At 35.8% G+C, this 18,863-nt stretch overlaps 1 protein-coding gene across 11 annotated transcripts in view; it reads left to right on the forward strand.

Moving 5' to 3' along the window:
• Positions 1–18,863, forward strand: part of CDH19 (cadherin 19) — a 125,411-nt gene that overhangs the window by 75,647 nt on the left and 30,901 nt on the right. For 10 of the 11 annotated variants that reach the window (XM_074877566.1, XM_074877574.1, XM_074877556.1 and 7 more), the window contains 6 exons: positions 2,214–2,440; positions 5,720–6,014; positions 13,554–13,673; positions 14,305–14,469; positions 15,209–15,393; positions 16,615–16,868. In XM_074877566.1, coding sequence (XP_074733667.1) covers positions 2,243–2,440; positions 5,720–6,014; positions 13,554–13,673; positions 14,305–14,469; positions 15,209–15,393; positions 16,615–16,868 — 1,217 coding nt within the window. In that variant the 5' untranslated portion in view covers positions 2,214–2,242. The remainder of the gene's footprint in view (positions 1–2,213; positions 2,441–5,719; positions 6,015–13,553; positions 13,674–14,304; positions 14,470–15,208; positions 15,394–16,614; positions 16,869–18,863) is intronic. The other variant, XM_074877638.1, reaches the window with a different exon arrangement.

An 18,863-nucleotide genomic window follows, 5' to 3' on the forward strand; every position in this document is an offset into this window, starting at 1 on the left:
TTAAAAATGTTTATTCCTGCCCAGTTTGTCCGAGGTGTGATGCTTGAATCCATGTATCATAGACTATTAACATGAATTAGTAAAAAGGAGACACTGAAACAGATCAGAATATTAATTATGCGCTTAAGCTGCTCATTGGTGATGGCTAACTGCTGAGTGCATTGCTAAAAGTTGGCCAAGAGTAGACCAGTGTAGCCATATTCCATATTCTTGATGTGTTGATGTGTATACATGGTGTCTGTCAGATGAGTTTGATAATGAGTGTTTGTTTGGCATTCACTCTGCATGACATACTGCCCCACAAGCCTGAAATACTTTGTTGAACAAGGTGGATGCTGTTAGAACAAGTGGTCAAAACACAATGGTTAGCCAGAAGCATTTGATATAGCCTAGACTGAACACCTGTCTCCTCATTTAAATAGTGATTGAAATTAATTTCTTTATGATTCCTCAGAAAGGGCTCTTTGACTATTCAGCTTTCATTGTTTCAGTTGTCTGTCCTTTGGTATGTACTGCAATAGAATGAATGTTCATTTTCAAGATTAGTTTCTGTGCAAATTACCACTTAGCATTAAATACACCTGTTGTACAGAGAGAGTCTCTAAGGCCTTTAGGCCTTTTAAAACTGACTCAAGCTTTGAGACCCAAATTGAGCTTTGTTGGCCTTGTCTTCCATGTCACAAATATTATTCTTGCAGCTTTAAAAAATAAGTAATTTTCCACAGAAAGCTGAAACAAGAGTACACAAGTCACATTCCTTCCATTCAAGTTTCGTCTTGCATTGTTACATTTTTACAGTTGAAAAACAGAAGATGTTAAGAAATTGGAATGTGCACCTCAATGCCCACAATTCTATATGCCTTACTGTTAGAACTCCTTTATTTTTTTCTCAGTAAATATGCATATGCAGATTACATTTTAACAGAATTATCTTCAATGTCATGTAAAATTGCTGAAAAGAAAGAAAGAGTTGTCCATATGACATGAAAAGAAAGAAAGAGTTGTCCATATGACATGAAAAGAAAGAAAGAGTTGTCCATATGACATGTCTGTTATTTTAAGCAATTATGGCATTTCCCTTTGTATAAGGATGGGTATTTATAATATTATTATTTAAATCATTATCTTAAAATACATAAATTCATATTTTATCCTGGACAGGTAAAAGGCTCATGGATTTTTCAGGCCTAAAGTAAATGCAGCCAAATATTTTTTCCATTGTATTGTGCAACCTGACTGGCATGTGATAAATTCATAAATCACACTACTCCTGCAGAGAAAATGTTATTCTTCAAGCCTTGAAAAGAACAGCTAATGCCATTGCCAAGTTTTAAGGTTTTAAGATTTGAAATGTGTGTGATAGGGATTTTGAAAATTTTCCTTCTTGCCTCTTAGAAGATGGCCATTCTTAACTGAGCATTGCACTTTATTTAAAATTCAGAGTTTCATTTATTGTACCAAAAATCACTGAGAAGTCAATAAATGCATATAGTTTATGCAAAGCCTTCATTTTCTGAAAGAATACATTGTGCCAGTGAAACTAGCTGCAGAAACCTACAGCTTTCAAGATGCATTTCCCTTTGTTTAACTGAAGACAAGAATGTCAGAGGTGGTAAAATCAGTTAAGACAATTCCTATTGATCAGAAAGGAGAAAGTTGCACATTTTTCTGCTTCTTGATGGCACCCTACCACCTTCAGCATTTTTGCAGGCATTTTGCTGAGTTGAGAAAGAGGGAAAGAAGAGGTTAAAAAAATATCTGCACTGCTCTTTTTCAGCTGTCAGTCATCAGGGCCACTAAGGCTAGACATTCACCCTTCAGGCAGTTCTGTGACTGCAGCTCAAAATGAGCCCTGTCTAAGCAGAAACATACAATTATTCCAATCAAATTATTCCTAGGCTACACAATACAATTACCCAGCTTAATTTGGAAGATGAATTAATTGAAGGATGATTTTCCTTTTTTGCATAGAAAGTCCCTGTGTAGGATATTCATAAAGGAAAGTTGAACACTTGACTTTCATGCCAGAGTCTCTAAGAGAATCTCTATTTTAATCAGAAAGAGAATTTGTTTCAGCTCTTTCCTTTTAGGGAGAGGAGGAGGTTTTAACACTGGAAATCAGTTCTTATATTAGCACAGAATCAATATGTAAAAGTGTAAAGACAAAAGTGATGCTTTTTCAAAGTTTTTTCTTCTTTTCTCTTCTTCCACAGATGAAAATTGATTGAAAGAAGGGTTCAGCATGAATTGTTTTGCATTGTTATCTCTCATGCTGATGCTGGTTCAACTTTGCCCTTGCTCTCCAAGCATGCAGAACTGCAGCACTCAAAACACAGATCAGTCTTTCACAGCAGTTCGAAGAGTGAAACGTGGCTGGGTGTGGGAGCCACTTTTTGCAACTGAGGAACAAACTTCAGTGGTGCCTGTGTATGTTGGACAGGTATGATAAGTAATTATTCAAGGACGGTACAAGGTTAGATCTAATGTGCTGATTAGCAGCTTACTACCTTGACTTGGAAGACCAAGCATCTCCAGTGACCTAGTAATATCAAGAAAGGTAGAAAGAGGAGCTCAGGGAGCTGTAAATAGGCAGCACAACATCTCTCCTTTCTTGTGACCTGACTTAAGGTCAGAGAACTCCAAAAGCTGGAGGTCATGGCAGTACCAAGGACCTTCCTTCACTTAGGTCTGCTGTCAAGGAAACTTCACATTTACTCTGTTACTAAAACTAGTTCTATACACAGAAGACAAAGGTATCAAGCTGAATATTTCCTTTCTGTCTTCTGAATGAAAGTGAAGGACTCATTTATTAACATCTGGCAATTTGCTTGTGCTATTTTTGGCACTGCATCAAGGCAGCCATACTGAGTGCAGTGTAGTTTACAAACAGTGTTTAGCATGATTTTCTATTACACTAAGTAGCAGCTGATTTACCCCTCATTAATTTTTAATGAAGCAGATTAATACTAAATCCTTTTACCACTGAGAAACTACAGGAATCTGCATGGTTCATTAGATTAACGTAGGTTTAGCACAACGAGCAATTATTTTTCACCCTCCTTTAAAAATGTGCTTTAAGATAATTGTCTTAATGAGGCTTTATCTGCCTTTTTCTCCATTATTATTATTATTATTATTATTATTATTATTTGTATGCTAGAAGTAATTATAATCTGGAGATCTAGTTTTCTTTTCTTTAAGGCACTTTCTAGATGAATGAACCAAAATAAGTTTAACTGCTAATTAACTAGCACTAAAATTTAATTGGGCCCAAAGGGTGAAGTGCTCAAAATTCATTAATTACTTTTTCACAGCCCCTTCGAAGTAACTACTATGGAAGTGTGATGTTTCACTTCTGAAAGAGCAAGTGTAGACATACTCATTTTTAATTATTATTACTTTTCCCATAGCTGGAAAACAGTTCCCTGAAAAGAAATTTCATACATGTCACGTATTTTCATACAGCTTTAGAAAAATGTCATAATCTTGCCTTTCTGTTTCTCACAGGTAAACTAGGGAAATTTTTATTGAATATTGTGGTTAATTTATTGCATTCTAAACATTGTCTAATCAGACATATTTACTTGTTTGTTTTTATAGAGTAGAATATGATCTGCTTTCAGTAAATGAAGTGATAGTCTATGATCAACTCATGAATTCTTAGTAAATAAAGCCCTGAAGGAAACTGCATCAATAAAAATAAAAAGGTAGACAGTCTCTTTTTAAGTCACTATTCCATATCAACTTCTTGCAGTCAGATTCAGAGCTCAATCTTCAAATTTTATTTGATGTAGACTCATGAAACCTTTTTCATTATCATGTTTAAGAAAAACAAATGTGTCCATCAGCACTGCAATGGCAGATGTATGAGGGCAAGTACATAAATTCTTGTTCCCAGTTCTCATTTATGACAGTAAGACAATTTATTCTTTTGTGTCTAGCTTAATAATACAGGTAAACTGAGAGCCTTCAGTATGCTTTCTCAGCAAATATCATTTGTAAGAGACCTCTCATTTAACATGGTCAAGGTCATGAAAATTTTTTGGGGATAAATGATTCTGAGTGAAGTGGTTCAACACAGGTTAAGTCTAAACAGCCATTCAGAGGCATGCTTCCAGTCTCTAAGGCTTTGATGCATTCTGTGATCACATCTGAACCCCATCTTAGGTTAAAGATCTAGATATTCATCACCTTTCCCATGCCCTGGGGTTCATGACAAAGAAACAAAGATTTATGGATCAAAAAGGATCTGTGGTGACCCTTAACCAGATGCCAAATTTGAATGGTGTTAAAATGAGTTCAACCAGTCCACTCATAAAGGGGTGAATCCGCTCCATGTTTTGCAGACTACTTCCGTTGAAAACATTTGACTTTAATTTGTTCATATTTTAAATGGTTCTGAACTACCTAACCTTGAAAATTCTCTCTCTTGTAGTGGCAAGGGGAATTAACTCTATAATTTGGGGCTTAAATACCCTGACAAAACTCAGTGCAGGAACTCAAAACTGTTCTATCTCAGAGCAGTGTCCCAGTCACATTCTGAATAAACTATCCATTTGATGCATGCACACAATTATGCATTATGAAGATCTTCAAAAGGCACGGACAAAGTTAAATTCTTTTTTGCAACTTCAGAAGCTATTACAAAATATGTTGAGTAAATCCAACAGCGGAATATGCCCTTTACACCCCGTAGTTACTTTCCCACTCTGTAGCCTCATATCTTACACCGAGCTGTAAGGTTAACAAGCATGAAGCAAAATGATGAGATCAATAATCATAAAAACAGGTAGACATTATTTGCATTTAAAACCTGCTGCTTTGTAGGAGAAACAGGCTGAATAAAAGTTGGGGGGTTTTTATATTGGATTTTTCAATGATTATCCAGGCTCTTAGAGATTTTGACACCTTTTGTTCTAAACCCAAAATAAATAAAGAAAAAAATAGAGAATTAATGATATGCTAGAAATTGTTGTTCCCATAAAATTCAGCTGTGGATGCTTGACATGTTAAAAAATTAAGTTATTGCTATTAAAGAAGTACTGTTACATATTGTTAACATTAACAGAACTATTTTGTTGTCATGAACAAATACAGCTGGACCACAATGGTCTCCAGGGATCAGCTTCATCAGAGGAATCATCATAAAGTTCATTAGAGACATAAGGGACAACAGACAATGCCGATCATCATGGAAAGAAATGGAAAATGTCTATCAATTTATTTCAGAATAAATAATACAGGCTTATACCACAGAATGGCTTTTCTTCTCTTTAACATTTCAACAGAAATAGAACACCACTGACTCTCATATTTACACTTAATATTGCAAATAATTACAAAGTACACTTCTCATTTGTAATTTGTAATACAAAAATTAGATAAAGTTTAATGACCTTTGTATTGTTTTCAGAAGTTTATGGGAGCTGATAAAACAATGAACTAAAATAGGTACTTATATTCATTCCCTTCACTTCAAAGTGGCTGAAACATCTTTTTTCAGGTTTACCATGCATTTATATGTCTGTTCTACCATTACTTTAAAACTGAGCCACAACTGGCTGAAAATGTGACAGTACCCTCTTTTAAATATTAGTATCCAAGAAGGCTTGCTAGTGACAGGGTTCACTGTTGAATGAAAACAAACAAAGCCTAAATGAATATTCCAAAACTTTATTCTTCCAAAAATGTGGTTTATTTTTGTGTTTTGTACTTGCAGCTGAAATCAGATTTAGACAAGCAGGATGGCAACCTAAAATATCTTTTGACTGGAGAGGGAGCTGGAAACATTTTTGTCATTGATGAAAATAATGGCAAAATTTACGTGACAGAAAAGCTGGATCGAGAAAAAAAACCCTTCTACACCCTAAGAGCACAAGCAATTAACAGGAGCACCCAGCTTCCTGTTGAACCTGAATCAGAATTTATTATCAAGGTTCGAGATGTCAATGATCATGAACCACAGTTCTTGGATGGACCTTATATGGCCACTGTTCCAGAGATGTCACCTGAAGGTATGACATGCTATGAACCAAAGTCTTTATTTCCTGATTTTTTTCTAGATAGCTGTGTTGATATGAAATCTTAATAGCATATTTTATAGACCACCCTTCAGAGTGGAGAAAGTAAACTATTATACAAGCTTGGAAATTTGCAAAGGTGTAAGATTAAACTGAAGGCTGTGCACAACTCTAGTTAACATATTTGATTTTAAATATCTAGGTACCTACATGTATCCAAGTCCTTTTACAGAATCCAGATACATGCTTGAATTGACTAGAGAATTGTCTTTCCCATCGGTGATTCAGCACTGAAATTGTTACTTGTTTAAAAATATAACGTCACTGTTTGAAATAGGTAGAGCATTATAGCCAGTTGATACTGCAAAAGAGAGTTGGGGCTGACAGTTTTCACTACTTTTTCAATCAGTATAGTACCATAATCTCTAGAAAGTTGTTCATTGTATGATTATTGTTACAACCTGTCAGCTCTTCAGGCTTCTACCAATCTGAAAGAAAAGTAGCATGCATGTAAACTTTAAAGTCCTCTGACCTCAGTTGTCTCTTTTAAAGGACATAAATATAAGCTTGGTTGAACTGAAAGGTACTCAACACCATCCTTCAGTCTACTCTGATTCTGCTCAATAATAAAACAATATGTCATTATTATACTCTGCATAGTATAAATCATAATGTATTGTAACTGGAAGAGAATCACATTCACATCACAGGCACTCACGATTTCCCCCTCAAAGACAGGGGTAGTTTCCTCCTATAAATAATGGGTTCAGAACAAGAATGGTATGAAGCTGATGTGGGGCTGATGTGATAACCACCCTCACACCATGTATGATGTTGTTTTGCTGATTAAGGATACCAATTAAACTCGGACACCAGAGTGAAAAGAGTAGGCGTATTTTACTGGTGATAACCAAGTAATGTAACAGAGTAATACAGAAAACATGCGGTAAGAAAAGGCAGACTAGTGCACTTAAAGCAACAAACGGGAAAATACAGGGTAATGCATCAAATCATTACTACACGAGAGAGAGAGAATAGTGATTAAGAGAAATACATCACCACTTGCATATATTATCATCATCATCCAGATCCGCAGACGCTGGGGAGCCCCGGTTACAGCGAGGATTTGGAGAGCCTGTCCCGGCAAGTGGGAAATCCTACGCGGTGCGTCCACCCATAGGTGAGGCATCCAAAGTCGCTGCAAACGGACCCAGCCTTATATACCAGAGATTGACAAGCCAGAATAACTGGCACCTTTCTTTTGAGCGGAAAATATCTGGTTTCATTCTCCTGTTGGATTCCACCCAAAGCCTGGCCAGGGCTTGGTGGGGGAAACCAAGGGAGTTTCTAACAAGGCCAAATACTTGGGTCCTCAGCCTTGTACAAGGCTACAAAAGGAAAGTTGGATACATTCTCTCCTCACTACTGATTATATTTTGTCTAAGCTGCATCTTTCACTAGCGAGTTTACATATTTCATTAATGACTACATGCTGAGTTAGCACCTTTGGCTTGGGGCCTGTTGTTCAGGCTTCAGTATTTCAATGGTTTAGCACTTTTTACACCAGCATAAGTGGGTTGTTATAACTTAGTACAATACCTACTAGCACAATGGTTATCAGTTATAAAATATACAGGATTCATCTATAGGTCAACTCTGGCTTGGGCCTGTTGTCCAAGCCTTAGCACTTCAGATGCCTATCTATTTACACTGCCAAGACTCTTTCCTATCAGTCAGCTTATCTTCTTTTGGTTTAGATGGTGTGCAGTGAAGGACCACCTTCTGATTTCCTGAGCACATGAATTGTAGTTTTCCTGTCAAAAGGAAAAACTTAATCCCTGCACTTCTTCTTTCCCACCCCCACATGATCAAACAGACCTGTACCAGGATCTGTCATGTGTCTGGAAACTTAATAAAACACATATAAAGCTAAGTCAACATCTGACAAATATTGGTGTATAGATACAAATAAGTGTACATACACATATGCATACATAATATGTATATACATACACTTAAAACACTTAAAAAAATCCACAGTGTGAATGCAGCTGACATAAGCATGTTATAGATGCTGCTATCTCTAAATAACTTTCTTAAAAATCAATTGAAAACTGGATTCTTTAAACTTTACAGAAAGAATCCCCATAATCTTTTATATTTGTACCCCTATCTCTTTCAGTTATTTCTATTACAAATAATATTGAAAAGAAATAAAACTATTGTGCTACTTAAAACTGTATGAATTAATGAGGTCATTAACATAATAACATCAGTGATCATAAAAGGTAATAAAAACTATGTTTCATTCAGCATTACCAGTTCAACTTTTAGGGCAGATTCAGTGAATCTTTCACAGGGAGCTGTAAACTTTTATTTTCTTCTGCCAGCCGGGATAACTGTTGCAAGAAAAGCATATTCATGCCTAAGGTTTAATCAAAAGTGGGGTTAGTATCCTAATTTCTGCCAGGAAGCAGTATCTCATTATCACTATCAGCAATAGCTACAAAAGACATCCATTTAATCAATTTATTTCCTAGTCACCCTGCTTATATCACCTTCTACCAGGGAAATCACTTTTGGGTCTACGATTGTTTCTTCACTGCCACTTTCTTCCGTGCACACAGACATTTATCTCAAGACTTCTGCATCTGAGCTCTTGGTCAAATAACTTTTTCTAATATAATCAGTTGCTTGTTCTGAGGGTGATTCTGGTCTTTGCATCTTGCTCATTCACTGAAGTTTGGAGACAGCAAGACAGGTGCCTTGTCAAGGACCTTTGTATTTTTTTAATGTGCTTGCAGTAATACTGGGCATAGTTCATTGACTAGGGTATTTTTATCTGGGATTATACAGCTTTAGGACTTCAACTTTTTCTTTTTTCTTTTTCTTTTTCCTGTGGTAAAACATTGCTTATGAGGCATTTCGTCTCCTATAAAAATGGTTTTAAAATAGCTGCTAATTTTGTGTGGCTTGATTTATACTCACACAGACCTGTAACTATTCACAGAAGTATATCAAGAATTGACTTAAGTATTCCTTCTATTTTATCTTCCTGTCCTGATGATGAGCTCCTGTTTTAATGATGGCTATATGGAAAAAAAATTTTAAAGTTAAGTAGGGTGGTACTTATGGCCAAAACCAACAGCAGTTGACAGATGAGAAGTTTCAATATGTATTGACTTGAGTTGTCTATAAACTGATAACCCTAAAAATTAAAGGCTCTGCAGCCTTTATGCAATCTCCTGTGTCATCTATTATATATTTAAATTCCTAAAATACCATATCACTTCAGCATAAGATTAAAGTGCAAAAAATATTATTTATTTTGTGATATTCCTGCAAGATTATATATATTAAAAAAACCCCATTCCAGTAAATTGTAGAAATATAAGAAATGAAAAAAAACCCCAGAAAATCAGAAGTAACACCACCTCCCATTTGTCAGAATAGATGAAAAATAAGATCCCTGTGTGCCTTCTCTTTCAGACACAGGCTACCTGAAATAGTAAACTTACAGATTTGAAATCATCCACTGTATGATGTGTGAATCTAAGTCAGTCTTATGGGTCTTGAAATATTTTCTACACTGCTTCTTCTGTTTGACTTCTCTAGCACTAATACCATAGCTATTTCAGAGATTATTCTTTCACCTACTTCTTCCATGTAGACACTGCTACACTACTGCCATACTAATGTGTATGTGTGCCATATAGAATGTAAGTGGAGTGGTATATAACAGTATATACCTTAACAGTGGTTAGCTCCAGTGAAACAGCTGAGCCACACCATGAGGACTCCTCTGGGCTCACTTACACTGCTTCTCAAAGGGTAGGGACTACACTTCTGAGGTGAAACCTCTGTCAGTGTACATTCTAAAGCATTAATCCTTACAAGGAAATTTCTAACCTCCCAGTAGGTAGAAACAGTAACCAACTAAAGTTTGCAGCATCGATACCTTAATAGTTCATTAAAATGAAAATGTAAAATAGAACATCCTCTTGTATAGTAAAGGGTGCAGATGGTTTAAATGATACAGTGCAATAGAAAGACGGCCTTTACTCTGTTTCAGAGCTCTCTAGCAGCAGTTCAGCTCACTGATGCTAACCTGGGATCTCCTAGTAATTTCCTTACAGAAAACACTCTATGGAAGAATGGTTAATACTCGGGAAAGAAGTCCACTGTTAAGGAACATTTTGTCTGGAACTAAGAAAGCAAGGAGAGAATAATTCACAACCAGCCACTTGCCTCAGAGAACCACAGAAAAACAGAAAATAGGCACAGATAATTTTGCCTAAAGTTAGGCACAAATGTCAATATGTATATACACTAATCTGCCAATAAATATGAATACTTTTTACTTCTTTCTTAGCTCTCTTTCATCTTCAGTACTAAATTTTATTAGGATTTTAAATGCAAGTGTCACAGCAAATGAAAAGTGTGTCACCTTTCATAGGACTGTCTTTTGAGAGTATAGGACTATGGTTTTCCCTCAGGCATTTGGTACAATTTTACATTAAGTGTCTTCCATATTGCTGTTGGACTCGTACAAATGTAGTATATCTGATGGAATGGTTAAGACTCAGATGCAATAATATATCAGTACTTCACATTTTTATAGATTTCAAGCTCTAGTTAGAAAAATGAGTAACTATTTGCCATATGAGAGCCCTATAATTTACCTAATGGGCTGCAATATATAAGTGGCACTACTATGTTTTGCCAAGAAGGGTAAAACCAAAGCTGTAGGAATACAAAGTAAAAATCTTATACAGCAATCAGCAAAATGTTTGCCTTAAATAAAGTTAATAAAAAGAAAAAAATGTATAAGCGTGTTTACTATCCAGTTTAAGGCATTACTGTGTACACAAAACACATATTTGGGGCTAAACTTTATATCAACATCACACAGACTCCAATATTCAAAAATGCTTGCTTCAAAGCCCACAGACATATTCAGTTAATTTGTCTCTGCCATGATATCCATTTTCACATTGATGTTGTGAAACTGTATCATGGTTGCACTGTCAATTATATCATGTCATGGCTGGACTATCAAGCGGTGGAGTTTTGGGGTTTTTTTAAATTGTTTGTTGGGGGAGGGGGAGTTATATGTTAATTGATGGTTTTAAAAGATATTATTTGCATCTGATCAATTATTCTTCTCCCAACCATGGAGTTATAAAAAATGGCTTTTTGGAGTTTTCGAGTACATAATATTAACATTGTAATTTCTATCGCTCAAGTACAGATGTCTAGGTAAACATGTTTTCATTCAGCAAATGGCTTGCTTTGTTTGCCGTGGGTTAAATGTGTAAAAAAATATGGGCTTCATGGAAGAGAAAATTAAAAACTGAAAAAGTATTCTAAACCCAGGATAACATTTTTCTTCTGCTTATTACATAATCTATATTTAATATAGAGGTTCATACAGTGATCATGAAGACTTTGTCCTAAAAAAATTGAGAAACCATAGCCCTCTCTTTACATGATCTCCTGCCACCCCAGTTTAAAAATAGTCTTCCTCCTGAGAGTATGAGAGAACTGTTACTGTTTCCCTCCAGGTCAGGTCCCTCTTTACCAGATGCCACTTTCATGCTCACCTTTCCATTATAACCACCAGCTGCATCTTACTGAGCCCAGCTGGGCAAATTCCATGATTCTGCCTTCTGCTATGCTCTGGAAGAGTCAACAGACAAGCAGAAAAGTAGGCTGGGGCTTAAAGAAGGAGCAAATGCTGGTTTAACATTCAACATTTCTTTCTACTGGTTAGAAACTATAGAAAAGAAACCTACCTTTAAATGAGTGAGATGCACAAAAGCTGTAATGATAACTTTGCAGTCCTATACATGTTAGATTTTATTCCTGATTGATGAAATATGATGCTGTAAACAAGTCCATTTCTAAACATAGTTGTGGACACTTGGGTATATTTAGTAGAAAATGGCATTTATAACAGACTGTACCTATTGGATTATTCATAGCTCTTGATCTCTTCCTAACTAGCACTCCTTTTCCTTTTTTTTTAAAGAAACTACATTTTAGTCATACTAAAGTGTCTTATAGGATGAGTTTCCTGTATTAATTCAAACAGATTCCATAGACGACAGCTGAATTCAAGTTAACAGTGTTGTAGCTGAAGATTTCCTTTACCCTTCAGTCTTATTAAAAAATACTGTTATTTCTGAAGCATATATGTGTCCTGATGAAATATTAATCTGTTATTTTATCTTTAAAATTTCTCCATAGCAATAGGGAACGGCATATATATGTATACATCTATACACACACTTAATACACACCTAAATTTCAGAAGTTTGGTATTGTAGGTGCATTTTGAAGGACATATAACTCCAAAAGTTGGTGGCAATTAATAACATTTTAGTGTACCTCCACTCTGAGAGAAGATAACATGCATTATGGAATCACTTGAAGTGCTGCTGAATAAATTGAGAGAAAATGCAAGAACTATTTTTTTAAATAATGAAAATGTCATTCAGCATGTACTTATATGAGAAAGCTTTCCTCATTTCTGTTTAAAAATAGAAACTATTGAACTGCTTGAAAACTTAGAAATGAATATATTTGTTTTACTGGGGATAACTATCAAATTTGAATTTGTCACAAAAAGGTGTTTCTGGTCTAACTGTTTGCACTCCATCGTTTCTTCTTCTTTTCTCCTCCAGCATAACTGTACAACTATATTGGTAAGCAGGTGCAACCATGTGAACGTATGCCAGAAAGTTTTAGAAAGTAGCTTGATTTCCTGCTGTTCCTCACAAGAAGTGATATTTGTATTCTTATGCAGAACCTAGGTGAGGAAAAAAAGACAAAAATAATTATTATCTTACAAAATGATGCTACCATGAATATTTTCTTTTAAAGGACAATCGTCACTGATGGTTCCATGAGATTGTTGTCAATCTTTTGTTTAGGATATTACCAGCTTCCAGACAGAGATAAAATTAAGTTGTGCAGATTGATTCTGCTGTGTCACTGGGGATTCTGCCGTCACTCTTGCACTGGGACAGGCTCATTAAAGACTCAAGGATGAAAAATGTTATCAGAGCCTTTTTATACTTCTTGGCTGCTTTGCTTGCTAACAATTAATTTCTTTATCACCAGTGGGCTTACTGGTGATAAAGTAGCTGTGTTTTCTTATTCCCATGGGAAAGTTCTATAAAATACTTTGAAGAATATACAAAGGGAGGAGAAACAATTTGCTATACTCCATTCACATATCAGAAATTACAGAAAAAGGTATAAGATATGTAGTATTTTAAGAAACATAAATATAGTGCTGAAAAGTCACACGCTATCTATTTTTATTTTTATTGAAAATTTGAATGCAACAAGAATAGTTGCCGAGGAAATATTTTCCCTTTTTAGTGATGAATTTTAGAAGGTGCTATTTGCTCCTGTAAATTTTCAGGACTGTTTGCTAATATAACTGGTATGTTAAAAGGTTTTTAAACAGTTTATGTTTATATACAAGAAGAAAATAAACATAATCTATTTTATTTTTTCCTTGAGGTACTTCAGTTACACAGGTAACAGCTACAGATGGTGATGATCCTTCTTATGGGAATAGTGCCCGTCTGCTTTACAGTCTCATTCAGGGACAGCCTTATTTCTCTGTGGAGCCAAAGACAGGTACTACAAATGATCTTGTAACTTTAAAACATTCATAGACTAACATAAAATAGATGCAAGCAAAAATGTCTTTTTCATTTCAATACAAAGATCAACTGATACCACCCTATAGTTGTACATCTTTCTAGATCTAAAAAACCCCCAAGCCTTTATTTCCCCTAAGAAGTTGAAATTATTTCTCTCTAGAGAATCAACATTTTATTTAACAAATTATCTTCTAAAGGAGTTGGATTCTGAGTACCCCATCCAACAAATGGTCTTAAGAACACTGCTGGGTTAACAGCTCTGCAACTCATTAGGTGACATTCCTAACTATGTTGAAGAAACCACAGATATGTGACATCCCTCCAAAATCCTGATTTCTGTGGAAGAAAGATGGTTATATATGGTAGAGGAGATATATAGTGCATTTTGCTCCCCAGAACTCTAACTATGCAGAATGGATCTGTCATACAGCCTAGATGTTGCCATGAGTATTGATTCCCAGTATTAGGACAGTTGTGCTATGCACTGTCTAGAATGTAAATTCATAACTGTGTTCAATGTTAACTGTGTCCATTTTATATCCATAGGTCAGATGTTGGGAAAAAATGGGACTATTATGTTATTATCTTATACTTTTCATTTTTAGGGGTCATCAGAATGGCTTCCCAAATGGATAGAGAAACAAAAGATCAGTATTTGGTCATCATCCAAGCCAAAGATATGGTTGGGCAAGCAGGAGCATTTTCAGCAACAGCCACTGTTACCATCAACCTCTCTGACATCAATGACAATCCACCTAAATTTCAACAGCGTGAGTATAGGCTACTTACAGTAGTTGAAGTCTTGAGGAAATTTAGATCTGCTGTTTTTCTGTTAAGTTCACTGGTAGGTCTTTTCAGAACAGGTCTGTGCTTTGACTGCAGCATACCAATTTAAATAAAAATAAAATGAAATAAAAATCCCCCACAAAAGCTCAAAAATGAGGAGGAAAAGAGATTGTATCATTACAAAACACCTCAAGCCTGATGTTTTTATCACTAGGCTTTGGAGACAAATTACTTACTAAACTGCTTTCCATATAGTTTGCTCTATCTAAGCCTAAAATCTGAGCAATGGGATATTTAGTAGCATTTTCACTCACCTTCTTTCTTTTTATCCTCTCTTCATTCTTTGCTGACAGATACCGTAAATGTTGAAGCAAATGATGTGACCCTCTCTGTCCAGAGAGTTTCTAGCAGATTTGGGAGCTGCTAGCTGGGTGGTCAGGAAGAACTAGTGAAATGCAGTTGGAAAGTGCTGCCCTCCACTGTTCTTTCACCCTGTTGGTTCTCCTTACCTCTTTACGTTAAAGTGCAGCTGAGAGACGAGGACTCACTAGTGGGAAGGTTGCCACTCCCTGTCCCCAAGATCTATCCATAGTCGGATTAGATCCATTGCTCTAATAAAAGTTTGGGACTTTCCCCAACTTTCTGAGAGCCTTGGGCCATCATAGCTACAGCAGCTATTAACCGTGGCAGTTCACTAAACTGTGCCAGTATTTGTTTCTTTAGGACTCTACTATATGAACGTCTCTGAAGAGGCTCCTGTGGGAACTACTGTAGGCAAAGTCTTTGCAGAAGACAGCGACATAGGGGAGAATGCAGCCATGAATTATTTCATTGAAGGAGATAGCTCAGATGCTTTTGACATCATTACTAACAATGAGACTCAAGAAGGAATTATCTTATTAAAAAAGGTGAGATCTCAGAAACTTTCTTTAAAAAATCTCTAAAAACTAGAAAGAACCTCCTCAAGCAAGGTAGATGTTTAAAAAAGGCCTATTGCTTTGGATTCTACTATTTTTTCTTTCTTCAGGCTTTGTGATTTCATTGGGATATTGGGGGATAAAAAGAAACATGCTTTTCTTTCTGTTTACTTTTTTTAACTCATTCCTATTACTGCTGAATACAATAGTGGCAGTCAAAGTATCTTAATGTTACTCCTAGCTGTGCAACACAGTGTATCCCATTGTGAGAAAATGTTCTATCTCTTCTGTGCATCATCTGTGAAATCTTTATCAATAAATTGTACACAATATTTCCTCACTTCCAACACCTCCTGTTAAATTTAACTGAAGCCAGAATGTGTTACAGTATTAGATATATTGACAGTGGAGTTTTTGTTGTGACATAGCTTTGAAAAGACACTAAACACACTAAAAAAGACATCAGTTTTTGAATTAAGATATATAAGAGGCTTTGATACTGTGTAATTCATTTTGGAATTGCATAGGAAGATTTCTGGGTTATCTGGGTCATCATCTGAAATGATGATAGAGTTTGACAGTCTAGTGAAATCCAGGACCCTGCAGAACTGAATGCGATAAATTTGGTGGCTTGTTTTTTGTTGTGGGTTGTTTTGGTTTTTTTTTCTTTTTTCTATTTGGATTTATTACAATTCAGGAAGGTATTTATTTAGCATTTCTTTTTTTTTAATTACAGAAGATAATGACCATCTAAAATACTAATATAACTATGTGTTTATTAAACACTCATTTTTGCCTTCTGGAATTTATTTCCTTTACAGACTAAATTTTAACATACTCAACTGCTACAGATAAACTGATTCACTCTGTTTATTTAAGAGTAAAGAATAGTGTTCACTAAGGTTACATCTATGTTGGAAATAAAAGTACTAATAGAAGAAATTGTTTTTCTTAGGGCTGACATTCTATGGGAAGACTTCTTTTACAGTGATGTTTAACTGTAACATTAGGGCTAGCCTACATGTGAAAGCACACAATTAGCATAGCACAGTTTTAGTGTTTTTAACATAAAAAAGAAATCTTAGAAGTAACTATATTTGAAACATTCCCAAAAGAATAGCACTATTTTGTCTTTAATCTCACTCCACTTATTGAACTGTATTTAATTCAAATGTAAAGAAATATTCCACATCTCATTCTCTTTCTTAACAGAGAGTAGATTATGAGAGCAAGAGGAGATACAGTATTGAAGCAAAAGTTGTAAACAGGTATATTGATGACCGTTTTCTGAAAGATGGACCATTTGAAGACAAAACCATTGTCAAAATCAACGTGGAAGATGCTGATGAACCTCCAGTTTTCACCTTGGACAACTATGTGATGGAGATTGCTGAAGGGGCTATGAGTGGCTCACTGGTGGGTGTTGTAACTGCTAGAGATCCAGACGATGATGACTGCCCAGTCAGGTACCTAACTTAAAATGTGAACAGGCCTCAAATATAAATGTAGTTGGGATTTTCAAAGCATATTTCTGTTCCTTACCTTGTCTCGTGATTACAGTTAATCATGCTTTTGTTGTGATAGCCTAGGTTATTCTAGGTGTTGTTGTTTAACCCTGGTAGGCAGCTAAGGGCCACACAGCTGCTCACTCACTCCCCCACCCGTTGGGATGCAGGAAAGAATCAGAAGGGTAGAAGTGAGAAAACTAATGGTTTGAGATAAAACCAGCTTAATAATCAAAAAAGGAAGAAACAAAGGGAAAACCACAAAGGGAAAAGAACCCACAACAACCCCAAGAAAAACAAGTGATGCAAAAGAACCCAAAACAATTGCTCACCATGAGATGACCAATACTCAGCCAGTCCTCGAACAATGGCAGACCTTCCCAGTTTTATTTCCTAGCATGATGTCATGTGGTATGGGAGGTCTCTTTGGTCAGTTAGGGTCAACTGTCCCACCTGTGTCCCCTCTCAACTTCTTATGCACCTCCAGCCTCCTTGCTGGCAGGGTGGTATGAGAAGCAGAAAAGGGCTTGACTCTGTGTGAGCACTGCTCAGCAATAACTAAAACATTCCTGTGTTATCAATACTGTTTTCATCACAAATCCAAAACATAGCCTCATATTAGCTACTGTGAAGGAAATTAACTCTATCCCAGCCAAAACCAGCACAGGAGGTTAAATTCTGACCTCTAACCCAAAATCTAAATAAATGAGCTTTGTTTGTGCACCTTTGAGATGAGATAATATTTTAAACAGTGACCCAGAAGAGACTGTGCATAGCAGCAGAGCTAGGGCATCACAGCCAAACCTGTAAGTGCCTGAAGGTATTCCAGTTCCCCCAGTTCCTAATAACTTCTGGAGATATGGAGAAATGGACTCATCACTGGGAGGGAGACACAGACCAGCCCCACTGGCTCATGCATGGCTCCTCTCAGCTCACCATGACAAAAATTTACCACAATTGCCCCACAGAGATATTATATAGAGTCCCCCAGGCTTTTAATTTCGTAAAATAATTTTGCTGTCTCTTAAGGGAGAAAACAGGTAATAAATCTTTAACATGGGATTTATAATTAAAATAGCTTCTTGATTTACTTGATGTCACTGTGTACTGCGCAATTCAGACAAACTAGACAAACTCACTGTGGATGAGACACAAAATAATTTATGGTGTATAAATTCCCAATAGCAGAAATATATACATATGTATATGTATTGCTACCTATAGTCATGGCGTCAGAGGTTTAGTCAATGCAAGGTCATTTGTTATGATTTTACATTCATTTACTATTTAGTAAGCTAGTCATAGGTTAAATTAAATAAGAATAAATAAAAATATATATGTACATTTTTTTCCCCTAAAAAATGTACATGTATACACTTTGTGGTTTGTTTAGATGACTACAACATCTCCGGCAAAACATTTAGCACATTGCCTATCTATGACTTCTTAGTTTGAAATATTTTGATGGACCTTGCTACAAAGTGAATATGTCTGTATAGTCCCAAAACAGTGATGCATATATTGCATCACTCAATTTTTTTAAAATAGGTTATGTCACTTCTGTTTACTGGGCTAAGTGCCATGCATATGAATCTAATTTTAAAAACATTGTTATGATAAATGACAGCAGTTGCTTGTAATATAGAAAACCAGCTGTGCTGCCTTGTGGACCCCAGTTTTAAAACAAACAAAGTAAAAAAATACATGCAACAAAACCTCACTACATCAATAATAAAAAAATGACTAAAAATATCCAACATAGATTTTCTGAAAATTATCTATCAAGAATCAGATTACCAAAAAACATCCCAAACAACACACAACACCAATGTCAGCTTCGGATTCAGAGGGTGAAGAATACTCACATTAAAAAAAATAATTAAGAAATTGAATTGTAAATCCCTAAGCTAGAGGTTTATAAATGTCAGATCTTTGGCTCAAATGATAAGAACTTTC

This window comes from Strix uralensis, chromosome 1, assembly GCF_047716275.1.
Source record: "Strix uralensis isolate ZFMK-TIS-50842 chromosome 1, bStrUra1, whole genome shotgun sequence".
Lineage (NCBI taxonomy): Eukaryota > Metazoa > Chordata > Aves > Strigiformes > Strigidae > Strix > Strix uralensis.